Source organism: Babylonia areolata, chromosome 28 (genome assembly GCF_041734735.1).
Source record: "Babylonia areolata isolate BAREFJ2019XMU chromosome 28, ASM4173473v1, whole genome shotgun sequence".
NCBI lineage: Eukaryota > Metazoa > Mollusca > Gastropoda > Neogastropoda > Buccinidae > Babylonia > Babylonia areolata.
The window spans coordinates 23,918,131-23,943,019 of record NC_134903.1 but is presented as its reverse complement, the minus strand read 5'-3'; the positions used below and the strand labels follow the sequence as shown (position 1 = coordinate 23,943,019).

The window sequence follows — 24,889 nt, the reverse complement described above, 5'->3', positions numbered from 1 at the left end:
CACACACACACACACACACGCGCGCGCGCGCGCGCGCCACACCTGGGAACAATATTGTTGTTTCGTAAATATTCTGATTGATTTGTTATTCAAAATAATGCATCATGTTTTTTTTGTTTGTTTTTTAAAATGGTCATTTAGCCTCCCATCCCGTATATATATCTATCTATCTACATGCATACATGCGTAAGGATTGATAAATGAAGAATGAATTGAAGATTGAAATTAATTGCCAAATAAAGGAGAGGATAGAACTCCAACTCAAACGCTTCCATAAACGAACCACTCGCAGAGTTGAGGTGTTCGCTTTTTTCATTAACTCCTGACTGACGCCCTTGTCACAGGAACCCGTGCTGTGACTTTCAAGCCGTGCTGTCCGTAACTGAACACGTCATACTCTGATACGTCATAACTCAATACGTAACGCTCCTCGTCAAGTCACTTGACTGCTTTGACCGACTTTGAGGAATAGGGAGGCTGTGGTTGGTTGGAAGAAGCTGAGGCTTACCAACCATAAACTGTCCAGAGATTGCGATAGATTTACGTCTCAAGTGTGTCAGGAGATGGGGTATTTTGTCAGGGTGTCAGGAGATGGGGTATTTTGTCAGGGAGAGGGGAGGGGGAGGAGATTTGTTAGGTGTCAGTGACTCGGGCAGTTAAACGGCTGGCGCCGCTTTGGGTTTGGTTGGAATCAGTGATCTCTCTCCTCTTCCTCCGGCGTTTGTGAACTGTTAATTCTTCCTTTCTGTCTTGTCTCTGTCTGCCCCTCTGTCTGTCAGATTATCTGTCTGTCTGTGCTTGTATGTCTATTTGTCCATCTCTTTGTCGCTGTCTGTGTCTGTAGGCTGAGACAGACAGACAGAGTGTAACAAAGAGAGGATTTTAAAGTTAAAAATATAACTAAATAAAAAAGCAGGGGGAGGGGGGAGGAAGGGGTGGTGGTTTAGCAAGTTTCAGTTCGTAGGACTGACTCGATATTTCTTCAGCGCACAAGCTAGCGAGGTCAAATACGCGGTTCTAAGCTCAGACTGTGTTTTTTTTAAGCTGTCATACATATAGATTCCAGACCTGAATGACTCCATTTCAGACACAGTTCCCGTGTTTGTGTCTTCTTCGTCGTCGTCGTCTTCGTCTTCTGTTTCTTCTTCGTCATTTTCGTCTTATCCTTCTTCTTCGTCATCTTCTTGTTTTTCTTTGTCATCTTTGTCTTCTTTTTCGTCTTCATCGTCGTCTTCTGTCCTCCTCCTCCCCCTTCCCCATTTCTCCACGTTTGTGATCTCGGGTCTCTGTTTCCCTGTCTTTCCCTTTTTCACTAGGGTTTCGATCCGTCTCTGTCTGTCTGTCTGTCCCTCACTGTGTGTCTCTATGTCTGTCTCTCTGTCTCCCTCTCTCGTCCTTCTCTTTCTCTATTCTGTCTCTGTCTCCCTCTATCTCTCTCTCTCTCCTCTTTTGTCTCGTCTCTCCCCCCCCCCCCCTCCCCCATCTCTCTCTCTCCCTCTTCCTCTCTCTCTCTCTCCCTCCCTCCTCTCTCTCAGCTGTCTGTCTCCCTCCTCTCTCTCTCCCCCCCCCCCTCTCTCTCTCTGTCTCTCGTTCTGAAGCTCCTCTCTTTTGCTGCCTCCTGTTTTTCCCTGCCTGTCCTCGTTTGCCTTCAGTTTTTTCTTGGTCTGCCTCTTTGTCTTTTCTCTCCGGGTCCTTAGCGTTCGCTTTTCTTCATCAGTTGAGACCCCTAAGTCTGATGAACTGGGCCATTTGCTCCGGAGACACATACTTCACGGAGTTATTTTGGAGGCAGAGAATTGGTGCAGAACACTCCCCCCACTCCCCCCCCCCACCTCCCCCCCCTAGAAACATGGCGGCGAGTGGAAGATATTAGAGAGTGTGTGTGTTGCCTGCTAATAGCCTTCGTTCCCGCGTGTTGTCTAATTAAGATTTTTTGTTTTTTTTTGTTTTTTCTCGTGTCTTCTGTCCTGTTTCTTCGTCTGTTTCGTGTTCTGTTGGCTTGTTGGTTGGTTGTTGTTGTTACCTCCAGTTTCTAATTCGAAGATTAATTTTTGTTTGTTGTTGTCTATGTCCGTTTTCGTTTTTGTTATTTGTTTATGTAATTAATTAATGAATTTTGTTATATGATATTTTATTTGGTTTATTTGTTGTTGGGTGGACAGTGGATAGACTTGGGTTGCATTCATATTGTTTATTTTCTGATTTTGTTTGTGCCCAGACTGAGAAAAAACTCGGTAGTATACAGTGTGTGGGGGGGAGAGGGGCGTCAGTTTAATCACATGTTCTTCATTGGGTGAATCGCTCTTATAATCTTTTAACTCGCAGTCAGTTTAATCACATGTTCTTCATTGGGTGAATCGCTCTTATAATCTTTTAACTCGCAGTCAGTTTAATCACATGTTCTTCATTGGGTGAATCGCTCTTATAATCTTTTAACTCGCAGTCAGTTTAATCACATGTTCTTCATTGGGTGAATCGCTCTTATAATCTTTTAACTCGCAGTCAGTTTAGTCACATGTTCTTCATTGGGTGAATCGCTTTCATAATCTTTTAACTCGCAGTCAGTTTAATCACATGTTCTTCATTGGGTGAATCACTTTTGTAATCTTTTAACTCGCAGTCAGTTTAATCACATGTTCTTCATTGGGTGAATCGCTCTTATAATCTTTTAACTCACAATCAGTTTAATCACATGTTCTTCTTTGGGTGAATCGCTCTTATAATCTTTTAACTCGCAGTCAGTTTAATCACATGTTCTTCATTGGGTGAATCGCTCTTATAATCTTTTAACTCACAATCAGTTTAGTCACATGTTCTTCATTGGGTGAATCGCTTTTATAATCTTTTAACTCGCAGTCAGTTTAGTCACATGTTCTTCATTGGGTGAATCGCTCTTATAATCTTTTAACTCGCAATCAGTTTAGTCACATGTTCTTCATTGGGTGAATCACTTTTATAATCTTTTAACTCGCAATCAGTTTAGTCACATGTTCTTCATTGGGTGAATCGCTCTTATAATCTTTTAACTCGCCAGTAGTCGCCGTGGCCAAAATCGGTCAGGCGTTGGATTTTCGACCCAGTGTTCACCAGTGATCAGGGTTCCAGGCCCCGTTTCCCCCTGGTGTTGTGCCCTTGGGAAAGGCACTTCACTCCGATTTTCCCTCACTCCACCAGGTGTGAATGGGTACCTGACTGGTTGGGGAAGGTTAAAACGGCGGAAGGAGAGGACTGGGCCCCGCCTTCCTATGCGGAGCCCTGGTCACAGTGGACATGAATTCACTGCCTTCCTATGCCGAGCCCTGGTCACAGTGGACATGAATTCACTGCCTTCCTATGCCCAGCCCTGGACACAGTGGACATGAATTCACTGCCTTCCTATGCCGAGCCCTGGTCACAGTGGACATGAATTCACTGCCTTCCTATGCCGAGCCCTGGTCACAGTGGACATGAATTCACTGCCTTCCTATGCCGAGCCCTGGTCACAGTGGACATGAATTCACTGCCTTCCTGTGCCGAGCCCCAGACACAGTGGACATGAATTCATTGCCTTCCTATGCCCAGCCCTGGACACAGTGGACATGAATTCACTGCCTTCCTATGCCCATCCCTGGACACAGTGGACATGAATTCACTGCCTTCCTGTGCTGAGCCCTGGACACAGTGGATATGAATTCACTGCCTTCCTATGCCCATCCCTGGACACAGTGGACATGAATTCACTGCCTTCCTATGCCCAGTCCTGGACACAGTGGATATGAATTCACTGCCTTCCTATGCCCAGCCCTGGACACAGTGGACATGAATTTACTGCCTTCCTATGCCCAACCCTGGACACAGTGGATATGAATTCACTGCCATCCTATGTCCATCCCTGGACACAGTGGACATGAATTCACTGCCTCCGTAAAAGGCTACTGGACATTTAACCTTAAACATTATTTACAACATTCCTTTCCAAAGTAAACGTTTAGCATCTAACATTATTTACAACATTCCGTTCCAAAGTAAACGTTTAGCATCTAACATTATTTACAACATTCCGTTCCAAAGTAAACGTTTAGCATTTAACAGTATTTACAACATTCCTTTCCAAAGTAAACGTTTAGCATCTAACATTATTTACAACATTCCGTTCCAAAGTAAACTTTTAGCATCTAACATTATTTACAACGTTCCTTTCCAAAGTAAACTTTTAGCATCTAACATTATTTACAACATTCCGTTCCAAAGTAAACGTTTAGCATTTAACATTATTTAACATTCTGTTCCAAAGTATTACTATCTTCTCTCTCATTTTATTTCTTTCTCCTAGTTTGCAAAGAATATGATGTCGTTATTTTGTAGTTTTGTTTGTTTTCTCGTTAGAATTCTGTAGGCCGTTCCTTACAGTTCAGTTGGCACTTGTCTGATTTGCATCGACTGCAACATCATCGGTTGAAATAGTTTCTTCGCTTCCTTTATTGAACCGAAATAAAACACATTGCATTTTTCAGTGAACACTTCTATTGATTTTTTGTTATTTATCATGACACTTCTCTCTATTGATTTTTGTTATTTATCATGACGCTTCTCTCTGTTGAGTTTTTATTATTTATCATGACACTTCTCTCTATTGATTTTTGTTATTTATCATGACACTTCTCTCTATTGATTTTTTGTTATTTATCATGACACTTCTCTCTGTTGATTTTTGCTATTTATCATGACATTTCTGTCTATGACATTTCTGTCTATTGATTTTTGTTATTTATCATGATCGTTGAGGGTTTAAAAATCTTTATTGTTATTATTTTTAGTAGTAGTAGTATCATCATCGTCATCATTATTCTTGTTGTACTTCTTCTTCGTTTTCTCCTACTTGTTATTATTATTGTTGTTGTTTGTTGTTGTTGTTGTTGTTCTCCTCCTCCTCCTCCTCTTTGTTGTTGTTGTTTGTTATTGTTGTTGTTTTTGTTGTTGTTGTTGTTCTTCTTCTTCTTCCTCTTCTTCTTCTTCTCCTTCTTCTTGTTCTTGTTCTTCTCCTCCTCCTTCTCGTTGTTGTTGTTGTTGTTGTTCTTGTTCTTCTTCTCCTCCTCCTTCTCGTTGTTGTTGTTGTTGTTGTTGTTGTTGTTGTTGTTGTTGTTGTCCTCCTTCTCGTTGTTGTTGTTGTTGTTGTTCTTCTTCTTCTTCTTCTTCTTCTCGTTGTTGTTGTTGTTGTTCTTCTTGTTCTTGTTCTTCTCCTCCTCTTCTTCTTCTTCTTCTCGTTGTTGTTGTTGTTGTTGTTCTTGTTCTTGTTCTTCTCCTCCTCCTTCTTGTTGTTGTTGTTGTTGTTGTTGTTGTTGTTGTTGTTGTTGTTGTTGTTGTTGTTGTTGTTGTTGTTGTTGTTGTTGTTGTTGTTGTTGTTCTTCTTCTTCTTCTTCTTCTTCTCGTTGTTGTTCTTCTTCTTCTCGTTGTTGTTGTTGTTGTTCCCTCCGGACAGCCCCCTGACCTCCCCTCCTCTCTCTGTTCCAGGGACGCTGGGAGGCGCAGCAGGAGGTGGAGGTGGAGGGGGCGAGGGAGGCGGGGGCGGGGTTGGCGGGGTCGGGGACGTCCATAGGAGCGGGCTGGGAGGCAGCGGGGTGCCCACCTACTGCCGTACGTCCAGCGCCAACAGTCTGAGCGGGCCCCCCACCCCCACCGCCACGGGGGTCCCGCCCCCCAACGCCCCGGGGGCCGGGGGCGGGAACAACCCCAACACCCCCCTGGTCATCCCGCAGCCTGTGAAGCCCCAGTCCCGGATCAACAAGACGTACCAGTGTAAAATGTGTGACCAGGTGAGGGCTGTGGTGTGGTGTGGTGTGGTGTGGTGTGGTTTGTGGTGTGGTGTGGTGTGGTGTGGTGTTATATGGTTTGTGGTGTGGTGTGGTGTTATATGGTTTGTGGTGTGGTGTGGTGTGATATGGTTTGTGGTGTGGTGTGGTGTGGTGTTATATGGTTTGTGGTGTGGTGTGGTGTTATATGGTTTGTGGTGTGGTGTGGTGTTATATGGTTTGTGGTGTGGTGTGGTGTTATATGGTTTGTAGTGTGGTGGTGTGGTGTGGTGTTATATGGTTTGTGGTGTGGTGTGGTGTTATATGGTTTGTAGTGTGGTGTGGTGTGGTGTGGTGTTATATGGTTTGTGGTGTGGTGTGGTGTGGTGTTATATGGTTTGTGGTGTGGTGTTATATGGTTTGTGGTGGGGTGTGGTGTGGTGTGGTGTGGTGTTATATGGTTTGTGGTGTGGTGTTGTGAAGTGTGGTGTGGTGAGGTGTGGTGTTATATGGTTTGTGGTGTGGTGTGGTGAGGTGTGGTGTTATATGGTTTGTGGTGTGGTGTTGTGAGGTGTGGTGTGGTGTGGTGTTGTGAGGTGTGGTGTGGTGTGGTGTTGTGAGGTGTGGTGTGGTGTGGTGAGGTGTGGTGTTATATGATTTGTGGTGTGGTGTGGTGTGGTGAGGTGTGGTGTGATGAGGTGTGGTGTTATATGGTTTGTGGTGTGGTGTTGTGAAGTGTGGTGTGGTGTGGTGTTGTGAGGTGTGGTGTGGTGTTAGATGATTTGTGATGTGGTGTGGTGTGGTGTGGTGTTATATGGTTTGTGGTGTGGTGTTGTGAGGTGCGGTGTGATGTGGTGTGGTGTGGTGTGGTGTGGTGTGGTGTGATGTGGTGTTATTGTCCCGAATCAACAAGTGTGCAAGAAAGCACGGGAACAAACTGGTTGTTTGCAATAGTCTGTAGAAAAAAAAAAAAAAACACTGACAAAGAACAGTGAAGAAATACATTTTACAGACAGAAACATTACGAGAAAATGAAAACAAAAGTTAATTCTGCAGTTTGGGGACGAGTTCTCCCCAGGTAGAACGGTGTGTAGTTCACACAGAAAAACCTGCTGTGACAAGAACACACTGTTTTCATCACCTGTGTGTAGTTCACACAGAAAAACCTGCTGTGACAAGAACACACTGTTTTCATCACCTGTGTGTAGTTCACACAGAAAAACCTGCTGTGACAAAAACACACTGTTTTCATCACCTGTGTGTAGTTCACACAGAAAAACCTGCTGTGAGATGACAAGAACACACTGTTTTCATCACCTGTATGTAGTTCACACAGAAAAACCTGCTCTGCTGTTAGATGACAAGAACACACTGTTTTCATCACCTGTATGTAGTTCACACAGAAAAACCTGCTCTGCTGTTAGATGACAAGAGCACACTGTTTTCATCACCTGTATGTAGTTCACACAGAAAAACCTGCTCTGCTGTGTGATGACAAGAACACACTGTTTTCATCACCTGTATGTAGTTCACACAGAAAAACCTGCTCTGCTGTTAGATGACAAGAACACACTGTTTTCATCACCTGTATGTAGTTCACACAGAAAAACCTGCTCTGCTGTGTGATGACAAGAACACACTGTTTTCATCACCTGTATGTAGTTCACACAGAAAAACCTGCTCTGCTGTGAGATGACAAGAACACACTGTTTTCATCACCTGTATGTAGTTCACACAGAAAAACCTGCTCTGCTGTGAGATGACAAGAACACACTGTTTTCATCACCTGTGTGTAGTTCGCCTCACAGGGAAGATGTATTGTGCTGCAGTTACACACACACACATACCTCACCCCTCCCTATACACACACTAAACACACACACACACTCTCTCTCTCTCTCTCTTTCACACACACACACACACACACACACACACACACACACACACACACACAAAGGAGACAGGGTGTGTGTGTGTGTGTGTGTGTGTGTGTGTAATGATGAATGGTGGCATCAGCTGGTCGTCTGTGTGTGTGTGTGTGTAAGAGAGAGAGGGCGTGTATGTGTGCGTGCGTGCGTGTACATGTGTGTGTATGCCTGTGTGCGTGCGTGCGTTTGTCATGTTGATGATGTACAGAATGAGCTGTCACTGGAAAGAAAGAGGTTCTGTGTTTCCCCCCTCCTCCCTCCCCACACACACATGCCCCCTACCCCCTGTATCCTCGCAATCAAGTGATTTGTGGGTGTGCAGTGTTGGTGTGTCATTCTCTCACCCCCCATCTCCCTCTCTCCCTCTCTTCCCCCCCTCTCTCTCCCTGTCTCTCCTCCGTCCCTATCTCCCTCTCTCTCCCTCTCTTCCCCCTTCTCTCTCTCCCTCTCTCTCCCCCTGTCTCTCTCTCTCTCCCTCTATCTCTCTCTCTCTGTGCCTTCGTGTCAGTCATGTTGCTGAACGCGTGCACATGAAAATCCTCCACCCTCCACCCCCTCCCCCCTGCCCTACGCCATCCGCATACACATGATGCATTCTTGCATTTCTGTGTGTGTATGTGGAGAGGGGGGCGGGGTGTGTGTGTGAGGGGGGAGGGTGGAGTTGGAGGCGAGAGGGGGGGGGGGGGGGGCGTGTGTGTGTGCGCGCGCGCGCGTCTTTGTCGATTTCTCTGCGTTTGTCTTTCTGGCTGTGTCTGTCCCTGTCTTCGTATCTGTCTATCTATCTGTGGATCTGGCTGTGTTTGTGTGTCTGTGTAGCCGGTCAAAATTGGCTACATTATATACACACACCACATTTCGGACAAATGCATAATTATATTGGCTACACCCACATCGGTTAAGCAGATGCCTGACCAGCAGCGTAGCGCAGTGCACTTTGTCAGGCCTTGATGGGAAATGAAATGGAAATGAAATAATGTAAAATAAGATACATAAATAAATAAACAGATGAGCAGCCATATTAATGAATTAATCATTTGCAATAATAAATAAAAACAGAAACGAAAATCCAAATTAGAATAGATGGATAAATAGCATGAAAAAAATTATATGGATAATGATATCAACTGCAGAAGTCAGGAACGGCTCAAACAACAACCAGCCCGAGGTTTGCTTTTCGAAACACCAGGAGAAGATAACTTTGGATCACCAGTTTCAGTTTCAGTTGCTCAAGGAGGCGTCACTGCGTTCGGACAAACCATATACGCTACACCACATCTGCCAAGCAGATGCCTGACCAGCAGCGTAACCAAACGCGCTTAGTCAGGCCTTGAGAAAAAAAACAAAAAAACAAAAAAACAAAAAAAACAACAACAAAAAACGGGGGAATAAATAATAGATAAGCTTACATAAATAAATAAATAAATAAATGAATAATAATTATAATATAGAAAAAGGTAGTAGTAATAATAATAGTAATACTAATAAAATGATTAAAAAAAAAAAAGACAAAAAAAGACAACAATGGTGATAAATAAGCGAATAAATGTAAAACATGAAGACACACATTCACACACACACCCACACATGCACAACAGAAATGCACCAAACATGCAGTTTCACAGATATGAAAGCACAGTCAAATACATATAAACGTACATGAGCTCCAACACACACACACACACACACACACACACATTACCTTGCACCGGAGATTAGAAAAGAGAGATAAACCACTTGCAGAAATTGCTGAAGCCAGGCAGCCTGCGCCGCGACACGCATTCATTATTCATGAGCTGCCTTTGCCCCGCCCAAACTAAAGGAAAGCGTCAGTCGAACGCAGTCTCCTGAGTGATTTTATAATTTGGATTACACCGTTTTTCCCTTTTCTGTTTGCTTCATCCCACGCAGATGTCAAACTCAATTTTGTTGTGAATAACATTCCTAAATATTTATATGTATTGGTTACTTTTATTTCCCTATCGCCACAGCACCATTTTTCACGAGTCGAAAGATGACCTCCATTGCGGAAAACTATAATATTGGTCTTATCGAGATTCACTGTTTGTTGTAGTCTGTTTCTTGCTTAAGGGCATTTAATTGATTTTGTAACCCTATGGGTGTGTCAGACAGGAGAACAACATCGTCAGCAAATAGCATTAAGAGCAAATCTGTTGCGCCAGGTATCATTTGTATTCCATGTCTCCCCTTCTTTGATAACTCCACTGACAATTCACCGATGAAAAAGGAAAACAGCTGTGAGCTTAGCATACAACCTTGTTTAACCCCTCTTGGACACTGAAAAAAGTCTGAATAAATACCTTTGTCACGAACACGTACAAGTACAGAATCGTAGATGCTTTTAACAGCCATGTAAAACTCCCGAGAGAGAGAGAGAGACAGAGACAGAGACTTAGAGAGAGAGATAGAGCACAATACAACGGTCTGCTCGGGCAACATGAAGCGTTCGTATATATATGAATTATATATATGATTATGTACACATAGATAGATTTAGATTTAGATACTGATAGATCTATATGAAATTATGTATGTATGTATTCATGTATGTATGTATAGACAGATGTTAGAAGAGAGACAGAGCTGAATATGTGTTTTATGTTTTGATATATATATATATATATATTTTTTGTTGTTGTTGTTGTTGAAGAAATGGTGATGTAAACCAGAAAGTGTGAAGAAAAAGTAGCGTTACGAAAACGCAGTTCAATAATTTATAACTATCTCTCTCATGTGCAACATTGCGCTGGAGGGGGGTGTGGGGGGGTTTGGGGGGGGAAGTTGGTGGTGGGGGGAGCTGCTTTATTTTCTTTTTATATTATCTACATTCAAGCAGATGCAAACGTGCTAAAAACCAAGCAAAAATGAATCGGTTTTCATTGTATACAGCGAATCTTACTACACGTGGGAAATTCCAGGCATAACTTAACTTTCGCTTTACTGCAGCTGAACCGTCAGAACCGACCAGTTTCCTTCAGGTGGGGAAGGAGAGGGTGATTTACCCCCACCCTTCCGCACTGCGTGTGTGCCCCAAAACGGCTTCAGCACTGTTATAGACAGTAAGAAGGGGCCTGCCGCGAGTGGTTTATCTCTCTTTTCTAATCTCCGCTTGCACCTCCTCTACCCCCCTCCTCCACACACTCATTTCTAGTCTACGTATCGCAGCTTCCACGGCACACACACACACACACACACAAACACACACTCACAGAGATGAACACTTACTTGTACAAGCACACACACATACGCCCATATCTCCCACCCCCAACCCCACACACATATATACAAAGATATATACATATACATATATATATATACATATATATATATATATATATATATACATATATATATATATATATATATATATATATATATATATATACGTTCCAATATCCTGTTGCTCCCACAGTGTAGGCATGCATATACTCACATACCTCATCCTCTACCCCACCTTCCCCCGCACTCCCACCACCTCACACACACACACACACACACACACACACACACACACACGTACACATATCTCTCCTGACACTTGTGTACACTTACACTCTCGCGCATTCACAAACGCACTCAAAAGCACAGACCCACACATCCACACAAACACACACGCACAGAGGCTGCCACTGACTGGCCGCAAGAGGGATGGGAAAAGATTTCTGATGCCAAAAACGTGGCGTCTAGTGTGTTGCTCAGTCCATTGTATTTGGAAAGGCCCACAGAGACTCTGTTCCGTTTTGAAGAAATTTGCGCAATGTTGGTTTGGAAATGATGCCGATATTTGTTTGATTTGCAAACCATCGTGCTCTACCTTTCATGTTAGACTTGCGGCCGCTCCCTCTCTCTGCTTTTATTTCTTTGAGGCGATCGATGGTGTGATGGCCTTGTACCTGTTCTTTTTGGTATTCTTTGATTTTTCTGAGGATTTCCGATTTTCCTAGATGTAGGCCGCTCGTTGGTGTTGCGTTACCAGCAAGTCTGTCAGCTCGCTCATTTCCCTTAACACCTGCATGTCCCGGGCAGTATGACCATGTGAGTTTTTTAATCTGAAAGTTGCGCATTGCCTTATGCCACTCTGGGCTTCCCATTCCGTATTCAATTTTCTGTATGAGGTTCATTGAGTTGGTTAGAATCATGGCATGTTGGTTTCCGGGCGTATGGATGGACGATAGCCACTGGAGGGCATGTGTCGCAGCTTCAACTTCCATCGTTAGGCTGGAGGTTGTGACTTTGTAGGCAGCATTCTCTTCCCAGATTGTTTTCCCATTTTGTTTCGCAGTGAATCCCCAACCAGACTGGTCTTTGGTGACTGAGCCATCTGTGTATATGATGATGTCCTCTTCTTTACTGTTTTCTTCTCTGAGTAGCTTCACTTCCGCATCAGTTTTGCCCTCTGGCCATTCCCGACAATGTCTTCCTAGAGTGGGTGAAATGACTGTGTTGAATAGATGGTTGAGGTTTTTGGGGTTTTTCTCCCATTCTTTTGTTTCTTTCAGGTCTTGTAGTCGGCCTACTAGCTGGATTGTGTCTTCTGCTTGTCCCATCCATGATCTTCCTCGTCCTAGACGGCTGCCTTTTGGTTCTTTGACATGCAGTGGGTTTTGAGGGTTTTCTAATGCTTTGAAGTAGGTCTTGACCTGTTCTAACTTGTTTCTGGCCTGCACTGAAGGAAGGTCAAGCAGGTATCGCATGGTTTCTCTGGGCGTGTCTTTTGTTGTTCCAAGGATCAGCCTCATAGCTTCATTTTGTACTCTTTCTAATTATAGGAGGTTGCTTTGAGACGGTGTTGTTAGCCCAAGTCCGTAGTCGATCACACTGAGGACGAGTGATTGGTATAGCAGGAAGGGGTGGCGTTGTTCAATTCCTTTGGTTGCCATTGCTTTTAAGACTGAAAGGCCCTTTTTGCATTTGAGAACAGTATTTTCCGTATGTTTTCTGAAGGTCAGCATCCTGTCGAAGTGTATTCCTAGGTAGCGTAGGCATTCAGTTTTCTCAATTTGAATCCCATCGAATGACACAGAAGGTGGTGATTTGCTCGCGGTTTTGTTGTTGAGGGTGCACAGCAACGTTTGGGCTTTCGCTGGATTGATGGAAGATCCTGTGTCTTTGCACCATTGAGCAATATTGTTTAGTTGTTTCTGGACGGCTTTAGTTCTCTCCTGAGCATCTTTCGAAGTTTTGAAGACCAGGCCATCATCCGCAAGGGTAAGCACCCGAGCAATTCCATTGTTGTTTAAGTCTGCAAGGCCCTTCGTGTAGACATTGTAGAGGACAGGAGAGAGCGGAGACCCTTGTGGCAGTCCCATGGATAGTTTAGAAGGTGCAGACATTCAATCTCCGAGGCGTAGGACGACGGTTCTTTCCTGAAGCGCTGCTGCTATCCATCTTGTCAGTGTCAAACTTACTCCATAACTTAGTAGCAGCTCCATGAGGTGCGCAAACTGGACTTTATTGTAGGCATCTTCAAGGTCAATTGCTACTGCTAGTGTTTCCTCTTTTCTTTGAAATCCTTCATACACCTCATATGCAAAAGCAGCTGCATTTTCCGATGTGGACTTGCCTGTTCTGTAACCACCTTGATTTGAAGGGAGAATGTGCCTGTGTTCAAGATCCCTTGCAAGTTTCCCGGCTATCATGCGTTCCATGAGCTTTCCAGCAATGTTTTGCATGGTTAGGATCCGGTAGCCGCTTACCTGACGATGGTCCTTTCCTGGTTTTGGTATGGGTTTTAAAAAGCTGTGTGTCCAGTCCTCCGGCACCTGTCCATTGTGGAAACTGTTTTGATATAGATTGAAAAGTTTGCTTCTGTCTTCTTCCAATAGCTCCTTGATGTCTGAGTAGTGAACTTTGTCTGGGCCAGGAGCCGATTCTTTCTTGCATTTAGCTATTGCCTCGTTTAGATCATCCATTGTCAAGTCATCATCTGGTCCAGTCTGCATAAGGGTTTTGTTTAACTCCTCAATATATTTCTTTTTCTCATCTAAGTTTCTTTGATCACTCTGTTGTATGAAACGTTTGAGCAAGGCAGATCCTTTTTCTTCATTTGTCTTAAGCTTTGTTCCGTCAGTGTCTACCATGTCTGGGGTTGTTGTGCACGTTTTTCCTTCCATGCGACGATAAAATTGCCAGAACTCTGTCAATGTTGTGTCATAACTGAGTGCCTCGCAAAACTGTTTCCACTTGTCATTTTTGGCCTCTTGAGCAATGACTTCAAACTGTTCAGTTTTTTCTTTCATTTTTGTTTCAATATCTTTGTCCGGAGATGGTTTTGTTTTTTCTTTTTGCCAAAGTTGGACAGCCGCATGTTTTTCTGTCCAGGCTCTCTCTGTGTCGGTATTCCACCATGGGGGCTGAATAGTTTGCATCCTGTTCAGTGCCGTTCTTTTGTTTCTTCTGCGTCTTAATTTTTCGATGACGGTTGTCTCTTTGGTTTCATACTGAAATGGATCACGCAGTTTCATACAGGGTTTATCTGACAGTTTCTGTAGACTGAAAGCTACCGGGAGGTGGTCGCTGCCATGGTATGGAAGCGTCTCTGCATTCATTTCTGCTCTGAATTTTGGAGATGTTAGAGCGATGTCGATCACACTGTCACTGTCCCCTTGTCTTGTTCCAAGGCGAGTTGGGGATGTGGTTGTTAAAGGGCTAAGAAGAATTTCCCCTATCATTCCTTCAAGTGCGAGTCCTTGTGGGTTGGTGTTCCGCTGGTCCCATAACTTCGATCTTGCATTAAGGTCTCCAAAGAAAGCCTACGGAACGTTTAAGAAATGCTCTTCGTTTCACTGTCTGAACGGGTCATTGTCAGGTGGTAGACCTTGCACAGTCTCTTTGTTTCACTGTCAGAACGGGTCATTGTCAGGTGGTAGACCTTGCACAGTCTCTTTGTTTCACTGTCAGAACGGGTCATTGTCAGGTGGTAGACCTTGCACAGTCTCTTTGTTTCACTGTCAGAACGGGTCATTGTCAGGTGGTAGACCTTGCACAGTCTCTTTGTTTCACTGTCAGAACGGGTCATTGTCAGGTGGTAGACCTTGCAAAGTCTCAGTCTCACTTTCAGATTCTCAAGGAGGCGTCACTGCGTTCGGGAAAATCCACATACGCTACACATCTGTTTGGCAGGTGCCTGACCAGCAGCATAACCTAGCGTGCTTAGTCATGCCTTGAGTGCATGCATATATATTTGTGTACCTGTCAGAGTGGATTGTTTGTACATAATTTTGTCAGAGGACAACATTCTCGTTGCCATGGGTTATTTTTTCAGTGCACCAAGTGCGTGCTGCACACGGGAACTCGGTTTATCATCTCATCCGAGTGACTTCACTCAGTTCGATTTTCCAGTCAAACATGAGAAAGGGCGAGAGTGGAATTCGAACCCACACCCTGACGGACTCTGTTGGCAGATGAGCGTCTCATTTAGCCTGCCACCATCTAGACCTTGCACAGAGTAGGCTCTGGTTTCGTGCGCGGACAGCAGGCTTCTCGCCAGGGTCTGCACGGGAGCGGTCAGACCCACCATGGAGTACGCCTCATCCTCTTGGGGCACAGCCTCCAAGACCAACAAGTGCCGACCCGACAAAGTCCAAAACATACTTGGAACCATGAGGTCCACGCCGATCCATGACATGGAGAAAACTGCTAACGTCGAGTACCTGGAGAGAAGACGCGACCTGAAAGTCCTGATGCAGGGAGAGAAGCTCAGAAGACTGCCCTCACATCACCTACACCACAGACTGGAGCAGCCCACCAAGAACCGTCTCAAACGTCAGAGCCTCAACCACCAGTATAAAGCACTCAGAGCACAGCACAGCGATGTTCTGGCGGCAAAAGGGGAGTCTTGCACTGACCTTTCCTTGCCTGACTGGAGGCTCGACCAAGAGATAGAGGCCACCATCAGCCTCAGAGTTCCTGACATCACCACCAAAACCAGCAACCAGCTACTCTCAAGATCCTGACTCTGGCCATGATAGAGGAGTCCTACCCAGCCAGCTCCCGATGGAGAGCACAGAGGCATCGCACTCCCTGGAGGAAAGCTCTGTTCCAGTTTCAGAGCTGAAGTCCTGGCCATCAAAACGGCATCGGAATTCCTCTCCTCCTGTAGAAAGCCTCTTGGCAGCATCTCCATCTTCACTGACTCCATGTCCACACTCCAGGCCCTTGACTCCCCTTATCCTGGTCCACTGATCCAGTCCCTTAAGGTCTCCCTCGCAACCCTTACCCAAACAGCCCCAACGACCCTCCAGTGGGTGCTTGCCCATGTAGGCCTCCCAGGCAACGAGCGTGCAAACCACCTTGCTAAGGAAGGAAGCCATTTCACACAGCCGACCGTTCCTGCCACGTATGAGGAAGCAAAAACTGTCCTCCGCAGCAGATTCCGAAGAGGTTTGGGTCTTATATTCTCCAAGACTGCCCCCTGTATGAGAAGACGCGGCAGCAGTCCTGGCCTGGAGGTGCGGGCCTCAGCACCAAGCTGTCGGGGACGGTAGCCGATCTTCGCCGGACATCAAGTTTGTGGCAACCCTCGGACTTCCAACCTGACTGCGTAGCTGTGGAACGCCAAAGAAAGAAAGGAATTCCTCCCGTTTTGTTCTGGTCGAAGGAAGATGAAAATTATGTGGAATTTTTCTCTGTCTGTTTTTCTATGTCTCTCTCTCTCTCCCTCCCTCTCTCTCCCTCCCCCCTCTCTCTGTGCCCCCATTCTCTTTCTCCACCCCCACCCCCCTCCCAGCCGTTCAGTCATATCAAAGCCGTTTCTTGCAAGGCCTGGGTAATTAATGTCTGCCCTCTCGTTTCTCCCGTGAATCAGAACTAATTAAGACTTTTTCCCCTGCCGCCTAATCAAATTGGAGACGGAGACAGAGTGAAAAAAAGAAGAAGGAATACGCCCTTCTGCATTCCATTGCCACAAAGTCTTTGATGTTCGCCGGCATTGGCTGGAAGCTTGTTCAGCTCTTGGTGTTTTAAGCCATTTATGTGAGGGGTGAAGCTCCACTGCTCTCCTCTGTGGGCTTTTTGTTGGTTTGTTTGTTTGTTGATCTGGTTTATTATCATTTTGTGTCTTTTAAAAAAAAAAAGTTTTCGTGAACTTTGTTTTCTTCCCATGTCTTGTTCCTGCCTGGTTTATGTTGTTTTGCCTGGTTTATGTTGTTTTGCCTGGTTTATGTTGTTTTGCCTGGTTTATGTTGTTTTGCCTGGTTTATGTTGTTTTGCCTGGTTTATGTTGTTTTGCCTGGTTTATGTTGTTTTGCTTGGTTTATGTTGTTTTGCCTGTTTTATGTTGTTTTGCCTGATTTGGGTTTATGACATTTTGTCGAGTTTTATTTTCACTTTATTCCATCTGTACTTCCCCCTCTTGTTATTTTTTCTCCTGATTATGTTTATTTACTTATTTATTCTGTTTCATTTTTTTTTCGTCGTTTATTATTTTTTTCGATACCTGAACATTTCTTCTGTTTTTATTGTCTCCAGTCAGAAGGCTATTAATTAATTTTATTACTTTTGAAAGGAGATATGAAGATGAACATATAAGAAAGCTCAAGTCTTGGCGAAACGACTGAATTGACATGAACTGCTTTTGTGTACCGTCATTGCTCAGAGGCGTGTGTGTGTGTGTGTGTGTGTGTGTGTGTGTGTGTGTGTGTGTTAGGTTTATTTAAAATTCTCGAACAAAATGATATTTGGAGACAGGATATAATTGTATAATATCTCTTGCCATCCGGGCGAGTAGATCTTTGTAAAATAGGTTAACGTTTTCTGACTGCCTGCCTGCCTGCCTGTCTGTCTGCCTGCCTGTCTGTCTGTCTGTCTCTCTTTCTTTACGATTGTGTATGTATGTGTTCGCTTGCGTGTGTGTGTGTGTGTGTGTGTGTGAGCACGAAACGTTTGTGTATTGTTCTGTCAAGATGACATACATGATTGTGTGAGTTTCTATGGTAACCTAGTGCTTTGAGGCGATCTTTGTTCAGAACGATATGTGATGTATGTGTGTGTGTGTGTGTGTGTGTGTGTGTGTGTGTGTGTGTGCGCGCGCGCGTGCGTGCGTGTGTGTGTGTGTGTGTGTGTGCGTGTGTGTATGTGTGTGTGTGTGTATGTGTGCAAGGAGATAGAGTAGGGGAGGAGCGTTGTTCAAAAGAGCGTGACCCCAGTTTGTTGTGCTGTTGATTTTGTTGTGAACAGAACGTGTGTGTGTTCATGCCTCAAAGTTCTGCTTCTCCAATTGGTTTGCCCAACACCGAGCTGTTTTCATGTATTGGTGTAAGCTTATAGTATGGCTAACTGCAAAGTGAGAGTTGTGGGATCAGTGGTTTCTCCACTGCAATGGGAAGTCATTTACAGCTTAGTCTTTTGTGAGGGACTGTGACTCTCAGACTAGGAGGCAAACTGCACGGACTCTTAGTAATGCAGTCTTGGGCGATAGTTGGCCTTTGGGAACTATCCCAACGCCGACTGTCCTAAAACCCTCTTGGCCGATAGAGTGGGGATGTAACTTGGGCAAGACACTCTTCACTGTAATCAAATTCTAGCCCAGATAGTCGGAACAGCAAATGGCTCTGGTTTTCTGATGGTCATTGTCGGACACGACTGACAATCATACACCATGTTTCCTGTGAGCGATGAATAAAGTGATATAGTATTGTTCTGCGTTGTATTGCATTGTACTGCATTGCAGTATTGTATGGTATTGTGGTCTGTTGTATCGTCTTGCGTTGTGTTAATGTATTGCAGTGTTTTTGTGTATTGTATCGTATTGAATGCATTGTATTGCATTACGCTGCATTGTGTATGATAAACGTGTCCGACAATGACCTTCAGAACAGCAGAGGAGGCAACTGCTGTCCCGACTATCTGGGCTACAATTTGATTATAGTGGAGGGTGTCTTGCCCAAGATAGTTTTTAACTACACGCCCACTCTCTCGGCCAAGAGGGTTTTAGGACAGTCGGTGTTTGGATGGTTCCAAAGGCCAACTCGTGCCCATGTTTGCTGCACTAAGAGCCAGTGCAATTATTGCCTCCTAGTTTGAGAGTCACAGTCCTTCACAAAAGACTAAGCTGTAAATGACTTCCCATTGTAATGGAGAAACCATTGATAATACAGCTCTCAATTTGCTGTTGGACCAACTGTAAGCTTCTGTCAGTTTGTGATATAAACTTAGCGTTGGTCTCCACTGTATTATACTGCATTCTATCGTGTCATATCATATCGTATTTTTATTGCATCGCATCGTGTCTTGGACATTGTATGCTAGACCAGACTATAAGTGTGTGTGTGTGTGTGTGCTTTCAGATCTTCAACACCAAGTCGGACATGCTGATCCACTGTCAGCAGATCCACAAACAGGACCCCAAGCCCTACAAGTGTCCCACGTGCTCTAAGTGCTTTGCCAACTCGTCTTATCTCTCACAGCACTCCCGTATCCACTCCGGCATCAAACCCTACAAGTGTGAGATTTGTGAGCGCAAATTCACCCAGGTCAGTTCGCGTTGCCCGTGCTTGTCAAGCGTTGGTGTCACGTGCTGTGCTGAGTTGTGGAGGGTGGGGTGGGGTGTTGGACTGGGCTTTGTGTTTGGTGGGGGGCGTGGGGGGGTGATATTTTTTTTCGGTGGTAGTGGTTGTATGTGTGTGTGCGTGCGTGCGTGTGTGTGTGTGTGTGTGTGTGTGTGTGTGTGTATGTTTCTGTCTCTCATTCACTAGCTTTCTCCCTCTCTGGTTTCTCCTGTCATCCTGCCACCCGCCTTCTCTCTCTCTCTCTCTCTCTCTCTCTCTCTGTGCCTGTCTGCCTCTCTGTCTCTGTGCCTGTCTGCCTCTCTGTCTCTGTGCCTGTCTGCCTCTGTGTCAGTCAGTCTGTCTGTCTGTCGCTGTCTCTCTCTCTGTTTCTGTTTCACTCTCCCCTCTTTCCCACCCACTTTTTCTAACTCTCTCTGTTCGCCGTGTATGCGAGTTTATGTATTCTTTCTGTTTAATAAAAAGAAATTCGCCAATGTCATGTTCATGTTTAATTAGAAGTGTCGTGTGTTGATTCATGTAGATGGAAGTGTTGGTCATGTGTGTCCTTCATTTCTACCCGTGATCACTGGACTGGTACTGTGCTGTTCCAGGTGAAATGTTGGACAAATTCCTTGCCACCTGTTATTGGTCATGATTATGTCCATCTCGAACTGTTTTAAAGAGGAGCTGATTGTGTTGTGGTTGTGTGTGTGTGTATGTTGATATTGTCACATGCTATTCATTCCTTTGATATTACCATTGTCGATGTTCTGAGAACATAAAAGCTTGGAGTACGTACTGTTTGATTGAATGCACATTGTATAATTTGTTGCAAATAGTTTATTTTGCAGACGGCTGTTGTTCATTTTGAAGCAGTTCACACCCACACACACACACACACAGACTCGCGCATATACATTGCTTTTGTGATGGTGGGTTTTTGTTTTTGTTTGTAGGTTTTTTTCAGGTCCTTCAAATGTGTCATGAATTGTGATGGGGTTTGGTTTCGTTTTCGTTTCAGTTCCCCATGTGCATGTTCGACATTCTTTTTTCTATTTTTTGTTTCATTAAACGTATCACACATTACCGATGTTTGTAGTCAGTTGTGGCAGATGACCCGTAATTTCTGTCTCTTTCCTTTATCAGTGGTCTTTTGTTTTATCACGCCAGTGTCCAGGAGGTGTCAGTGCGCGCTGACTGACCCATATTCGCTACACCACATGTGCTGAAAATAAAAAGGAGAAGGGAGATAACATGATGACCTTTGCATAAAGCCAGCACGGCGGTCCGGCCATTACTGATGTTGATGGTCATCCCAGAACACCCATTGATACATTTCCGCTTCCTGTGCAGTGCTTGTTCGTGCTTTCCATGGGATCGGGCCATGATGTTAAAGTTTTGAGTTCTTTTTTATTTTGCCCTTCACATTAATTTTCTCTCTTTTCATCCTGTTATGTATTCTTTTCTCATGTTATTGCGTCGTGTATTTATGTCTGGCTTTTATTGCACCATTATACTGATTTTTCTGCTTGTATAATGTGATTTTGTTGATTTCGTCATGTCATACATTATGATTTATATACTCTTTTTTTCACCATGTCATGCATGTTTGTGTCGTTGCTTTCTGTCCTGTGTGCTGATTCATGTCTCTCATTTCATGACACACTTCCGTCCAGTCAATTTCATTTATCGTCCCTTGCTCACTGCCATTTGTCATGTCGTGCCTTGTGTCTGTCATGTCGTACCTTGTGGTGTCTGTCATGTCGTACCTTGTGGTGTCTGTCATGTCGTGCCTTGTGGTGTCTGTCATGTCGTGCCTTGTGGTATCTGTCATGTCGTGCCTTGTGGTGTCTGTCATGTCGTGCCTTGTGGTGTCTGTCATGTCGTGCCTTGTGGTGTCTGTCATGTGCTGCCTTGTGGAGTCTGTCATGTGCTGCCTTGTGGTGTCTGTCATGTGCTGCCTTGTGGTGTCTGTCATGTGCTGCCTTGTGGTGTCTGTCATGTGCTGCCTTGTGGTGTCTGTCATGTCGTGCCTTGTGGTGTCTGTCATGTCGTGCCTTGTGGTGTCTGTCATGTCGTGCCTTGTGTCTGTCATGTCGTGCCTTGTGGTGTCTGTCATGTCGTGCCTTGTGGTGTCTGTCATGTCGTGCCTTGTTGTGTCTGTCATGTGCTGCCTTGTGGTGTCTGTCATGTAACTTATGGTGTCTGTCATGTCGTACCTTGTGTCTGTCATGTCGTACCTTGTTGTGTCTGTCATGTGCTGCCTTGTGGTGTCTGTCATGTCGTGCCTTGTTGTGTCTGTCATGTCGTGCCTTGTGGTGTCTGTCATGTCGTGCCTTGTGGTGTCTGTCATGTCGTGCCTTGTGGTGTCTGTCATGTCGTACCTTGTGGTGTCTGTCATGTCGTACCTTGTGGTGTCTGTCATGTGCTGCCTTGTGGTGTCTGTCATGTCGTACCTTGTGGTGTCTGTCATGTCGTGCCTTGTGGTGTCTGTCATGTTGTGCCTTGTGTCTGTCATGTCGTGCCTTGTTGTGTCTGTCATGTCGTGCCTTGTGGTGTCTGTCATGTCGTGCCTTGTGTCTGTCATGTCGTACCTTGTGTCTGTCATGTCGTACCTTGTTGTGTCTGTCATGCCGTACCTTGTGTCTGTCATGTCGTACCTTGTGTCTGTCATGTCGTAACTTGTGGTGTCTGTCATGTCGTACCTTGTGGTGTCTGTCATGTCGTGCCTTGTTGTGTCTGTCATGTCGTACCTTGTGGTGTCTGTCATGCGCTGCCTTGTGTCTGTCATGTCGTACCTTGTGGTGTCTGTCATGTCGTGCCTTGTGGTGTCTGTCATGTCGTGCCTTGTGGTGTCTGTCATGTCGTACCTTGTGGTGTCTGTCATGTCGTACCTCGTGGTGTCTGTCATGTCGTGCCTTGTGGTGTCTGTCATGTCGTGCCTTGTGGTGTTTGTCATGTCGTACCTTGTGGTGTCTGTCATGTCGTGCCTTGTGGTGTCTGTCATGTCGTACCTTGTGGTGTCTGTCATGTCGTACCTTGTGTCTGTCATGTCGTACCTGGTGGTGTCTGTCATGTGCTGCCTTGTGGTGTTTGTCATGTCGTACCTTGTTGTGTCTGTCATGTCGTGCCTTTGGTGTGTCATGTCGTACCTTGTGGTGTCTGTCATGTCGTGCCTTGTGGTGTCTGTCATGTCGTCCCTTGTTGTGTCTGTCATGTCGTGCCTTGTTGTGTCTGTCATGTCGTACCTTGTGGTGTCTGTCATGTCGTACCTTGTGTCTGTCATGTCGTACCTGGTGGTGTCTGTCATGTGCTGCCTTGTGGTGTTTGTCATGTCGTACCTTGTTGTGTCTGTCATGTCGTGCCTTGTGGTGTCTGTCATGTCGTGCCTTGTGGTGTCTGTCATGTCGTGCCTTGTGGTGTCTGTCATGTCGTCCCTTGTTGTGTCTGTCATGTCGTGCCTTGTGTCTGTCATGTCGTACCTTGTGACTGTCATGTCGTGCCTTGTGGTGTCTGTCATGTCGTGCCTTGTTGTGTCTGTCATGTCGTCCCTTGTTGTGTCTGTCATGTCGTGCCTTGTTGTGTCTGTCATGTCGTACCTTGTGGTGTCTGTCATGTCGTACCTTGTGTCTGTCATGTCGTACCTGGTGGTGTCTGTCATGTGCTGCCTTGTGGTGTTTGTCATGTCGTACCTTGTTGTGTCTGTCATGTCGTGCCTTGTGTCTGTCATGTCGTACCTTGTGGTGTCTGTCATGTCGTACCTTGTGTCTGTCATGTCGTACCTTGTTGTGTCTGTCATGTCGTACCTTGTGGTGTCTGTCATGCGCTGCCTTGTGTCTGTCATGTCGTACCTCGTGGTATCTGTCATGTCGTGCCTTGTGGTGTCTGTCATGTCGTGCCTTGTGGTGTCTGTCATGTCGTACCTTGTGGTGTCTGTCATGTCGTACCTCGTGGTGTCTGTCATGTCGTGCCTTGTGGTGTCTGTCATGTCGTGCCTTGTGGTGTTTGTCATGTCGTACCTTGTGGTGTCTGTCATGTCGTGCCTTGTGGTGTCTGTCATGTCGTACCTCGTGGTGTCTGTCATGTCGTGCCTCGTGGTGTCTGTCATGTCGTACCTTGTGGTGTCTGTCATGTCGTACCTTGTGGTTTCTGTCATGTGCGGCCTTGTGGTGTCTGTCATGTGCTGCCTTGTGGTGTCTGTCATGTCGTACCATGTGGTGTGTTTCATGTCGTACATTGTGTCTGTCATGTCGTGCCTTGTGGTGTCTGTCATGTCGTACCTTGTGGTGTCTGTCATGTCGTACCTTGTGTCTGTCATGTCGTACCTGGTGGTGTCTGTCATGTGCTGCCTTGTGGTGTTTGTCATGTCGTACCTTGTTGTGTCTGTCATGTCGTGCCTTTGGTGTGTCATGCCGTACCTTGTTGTGTCTGTCATGTCGTACATTGTGGTGTCTGTCATGTCGTGCCTTGTGGTGTCTGTCATGTCGTCCCTTGTTGTGTCTGTCATGTCGTGCCTTGTTGTGTCTGTCATGTCGTACCTTGTGGTGTCTGTCATGTCGTACCTTGTGTCTGTCATGTCGTGCCTGTGGTGTCTGTCATGTCGTACCTTGTGGTGTCTGTCATGTCGTACCTTGTGTCTGTCATGTCGTACCTTGTGGTGTCTGTCATGTCGTGCCTTGTGTGTCTGTCATGTCGTGCCTTGTGGTGTCTGTCATGTCGTGCCTTGTGTGTCTGTCATGTCGTGCCTTGTGTGTCTGTCATGTCGTACCTTGTGTGTCTGTCATGTCGTACCTTGTGGTGTCTGTCATGTCGTGCCTTGTGGTGTCTGTCATGTCGTGCCTTGTTGTGTCTGTCATGTCGTGCCTTGTGGTGTCTGTCATGTCGTACCTTGTGTGTCTGTCATGTCGTACCTTGTGTCTGTCATGTCGTACCTTGTGGGTCTGTCATGTCGTACCTTGTGTCTGTCATGTCGTGCCTTGTGGTGTCTGTCATGTCGTGCCTTGTGTGTCTGTCATGTCGTGCCTTGTGGTGTCTGTCATGTCGTACCTTGTGGTGTCTGTCATGTCGTACCTTGTGTCTGTCATGTCGCTGCCTTGTGTGTCTGTCATGTCGTACCTTGTGGTGTCTGTCATGTCGTGCCTTGTGGTGTCTGTCATGTCGTGCCTTGTGGTGTCTGTCATGTCGTACCTTGTGGTGTCTGTCATGTCGTACCTGTGTGTCTGTCATGTCGTGCCTTGTGGTGTCTGTCATGTCGTACCTTGTGGTGTCTGTCATGTCGTACCTTGTGTCTGTCATGTCGTACCTTGTGGTGTCTGTCATGTCGTACCTTGTGTGTCTGTCATGTCGTACTTGTGTGTCTGTCTGTCGTGCCTTGGTGTCTGTTCATGTCGTGCCTTGTTGTGTCTGTCATGTCCTGCCTTGTGTCTGTCATGTCGTGCCTTGTGGTGTCTGTCATGTCGTCCTTGTGTGTCTGTCATGTCGTCCCTTGTGGTGTCTGTCATGTCGTGCCTTGTTGGTCTGTCATGTCGTGCCTTGTGGTGTCTGTCATGTCGTTCCTTGTTGTGTCTGTCATGGTCGTGCCTTGTGTCTGTCATGTCGTACCTTGTGGTCTGTCATGTCGTACCTTGTGTCTGTCATGTCGTGCCTTGTGGTGTCTGTCATGTCGTGCCTTGTGGTGTCTGTCATGTCG

At 45.5% G+C, this 24,889-nt stretch overlaps 1 protein-coding gene across 1 annotated transcript in view; it reads left to right on the top strand.

Moving 5' to 3' along the window:
- The window catches only part of LOC143301963 (uncharacterized), a 316,592-nt gene that overhangs the window by 232,972 nt on the left and 58,731 nt on the right, over positions 1–24,889 (top strand). Inside the window, exons 6-7 of the mRNA XM_076616440.1 lie at positions 5,491–5,792; positions 19,000–19,185. Of these exons, the coding sequence (XP_076472555.1) occupies positions 5,491–5,792; positions 19,000–19,185 (488 nt within the window). The remainder of the gene's footprint in view (positions 1–5,490; positions 5,793–18,999; positions 19,186–24,889) is intronic.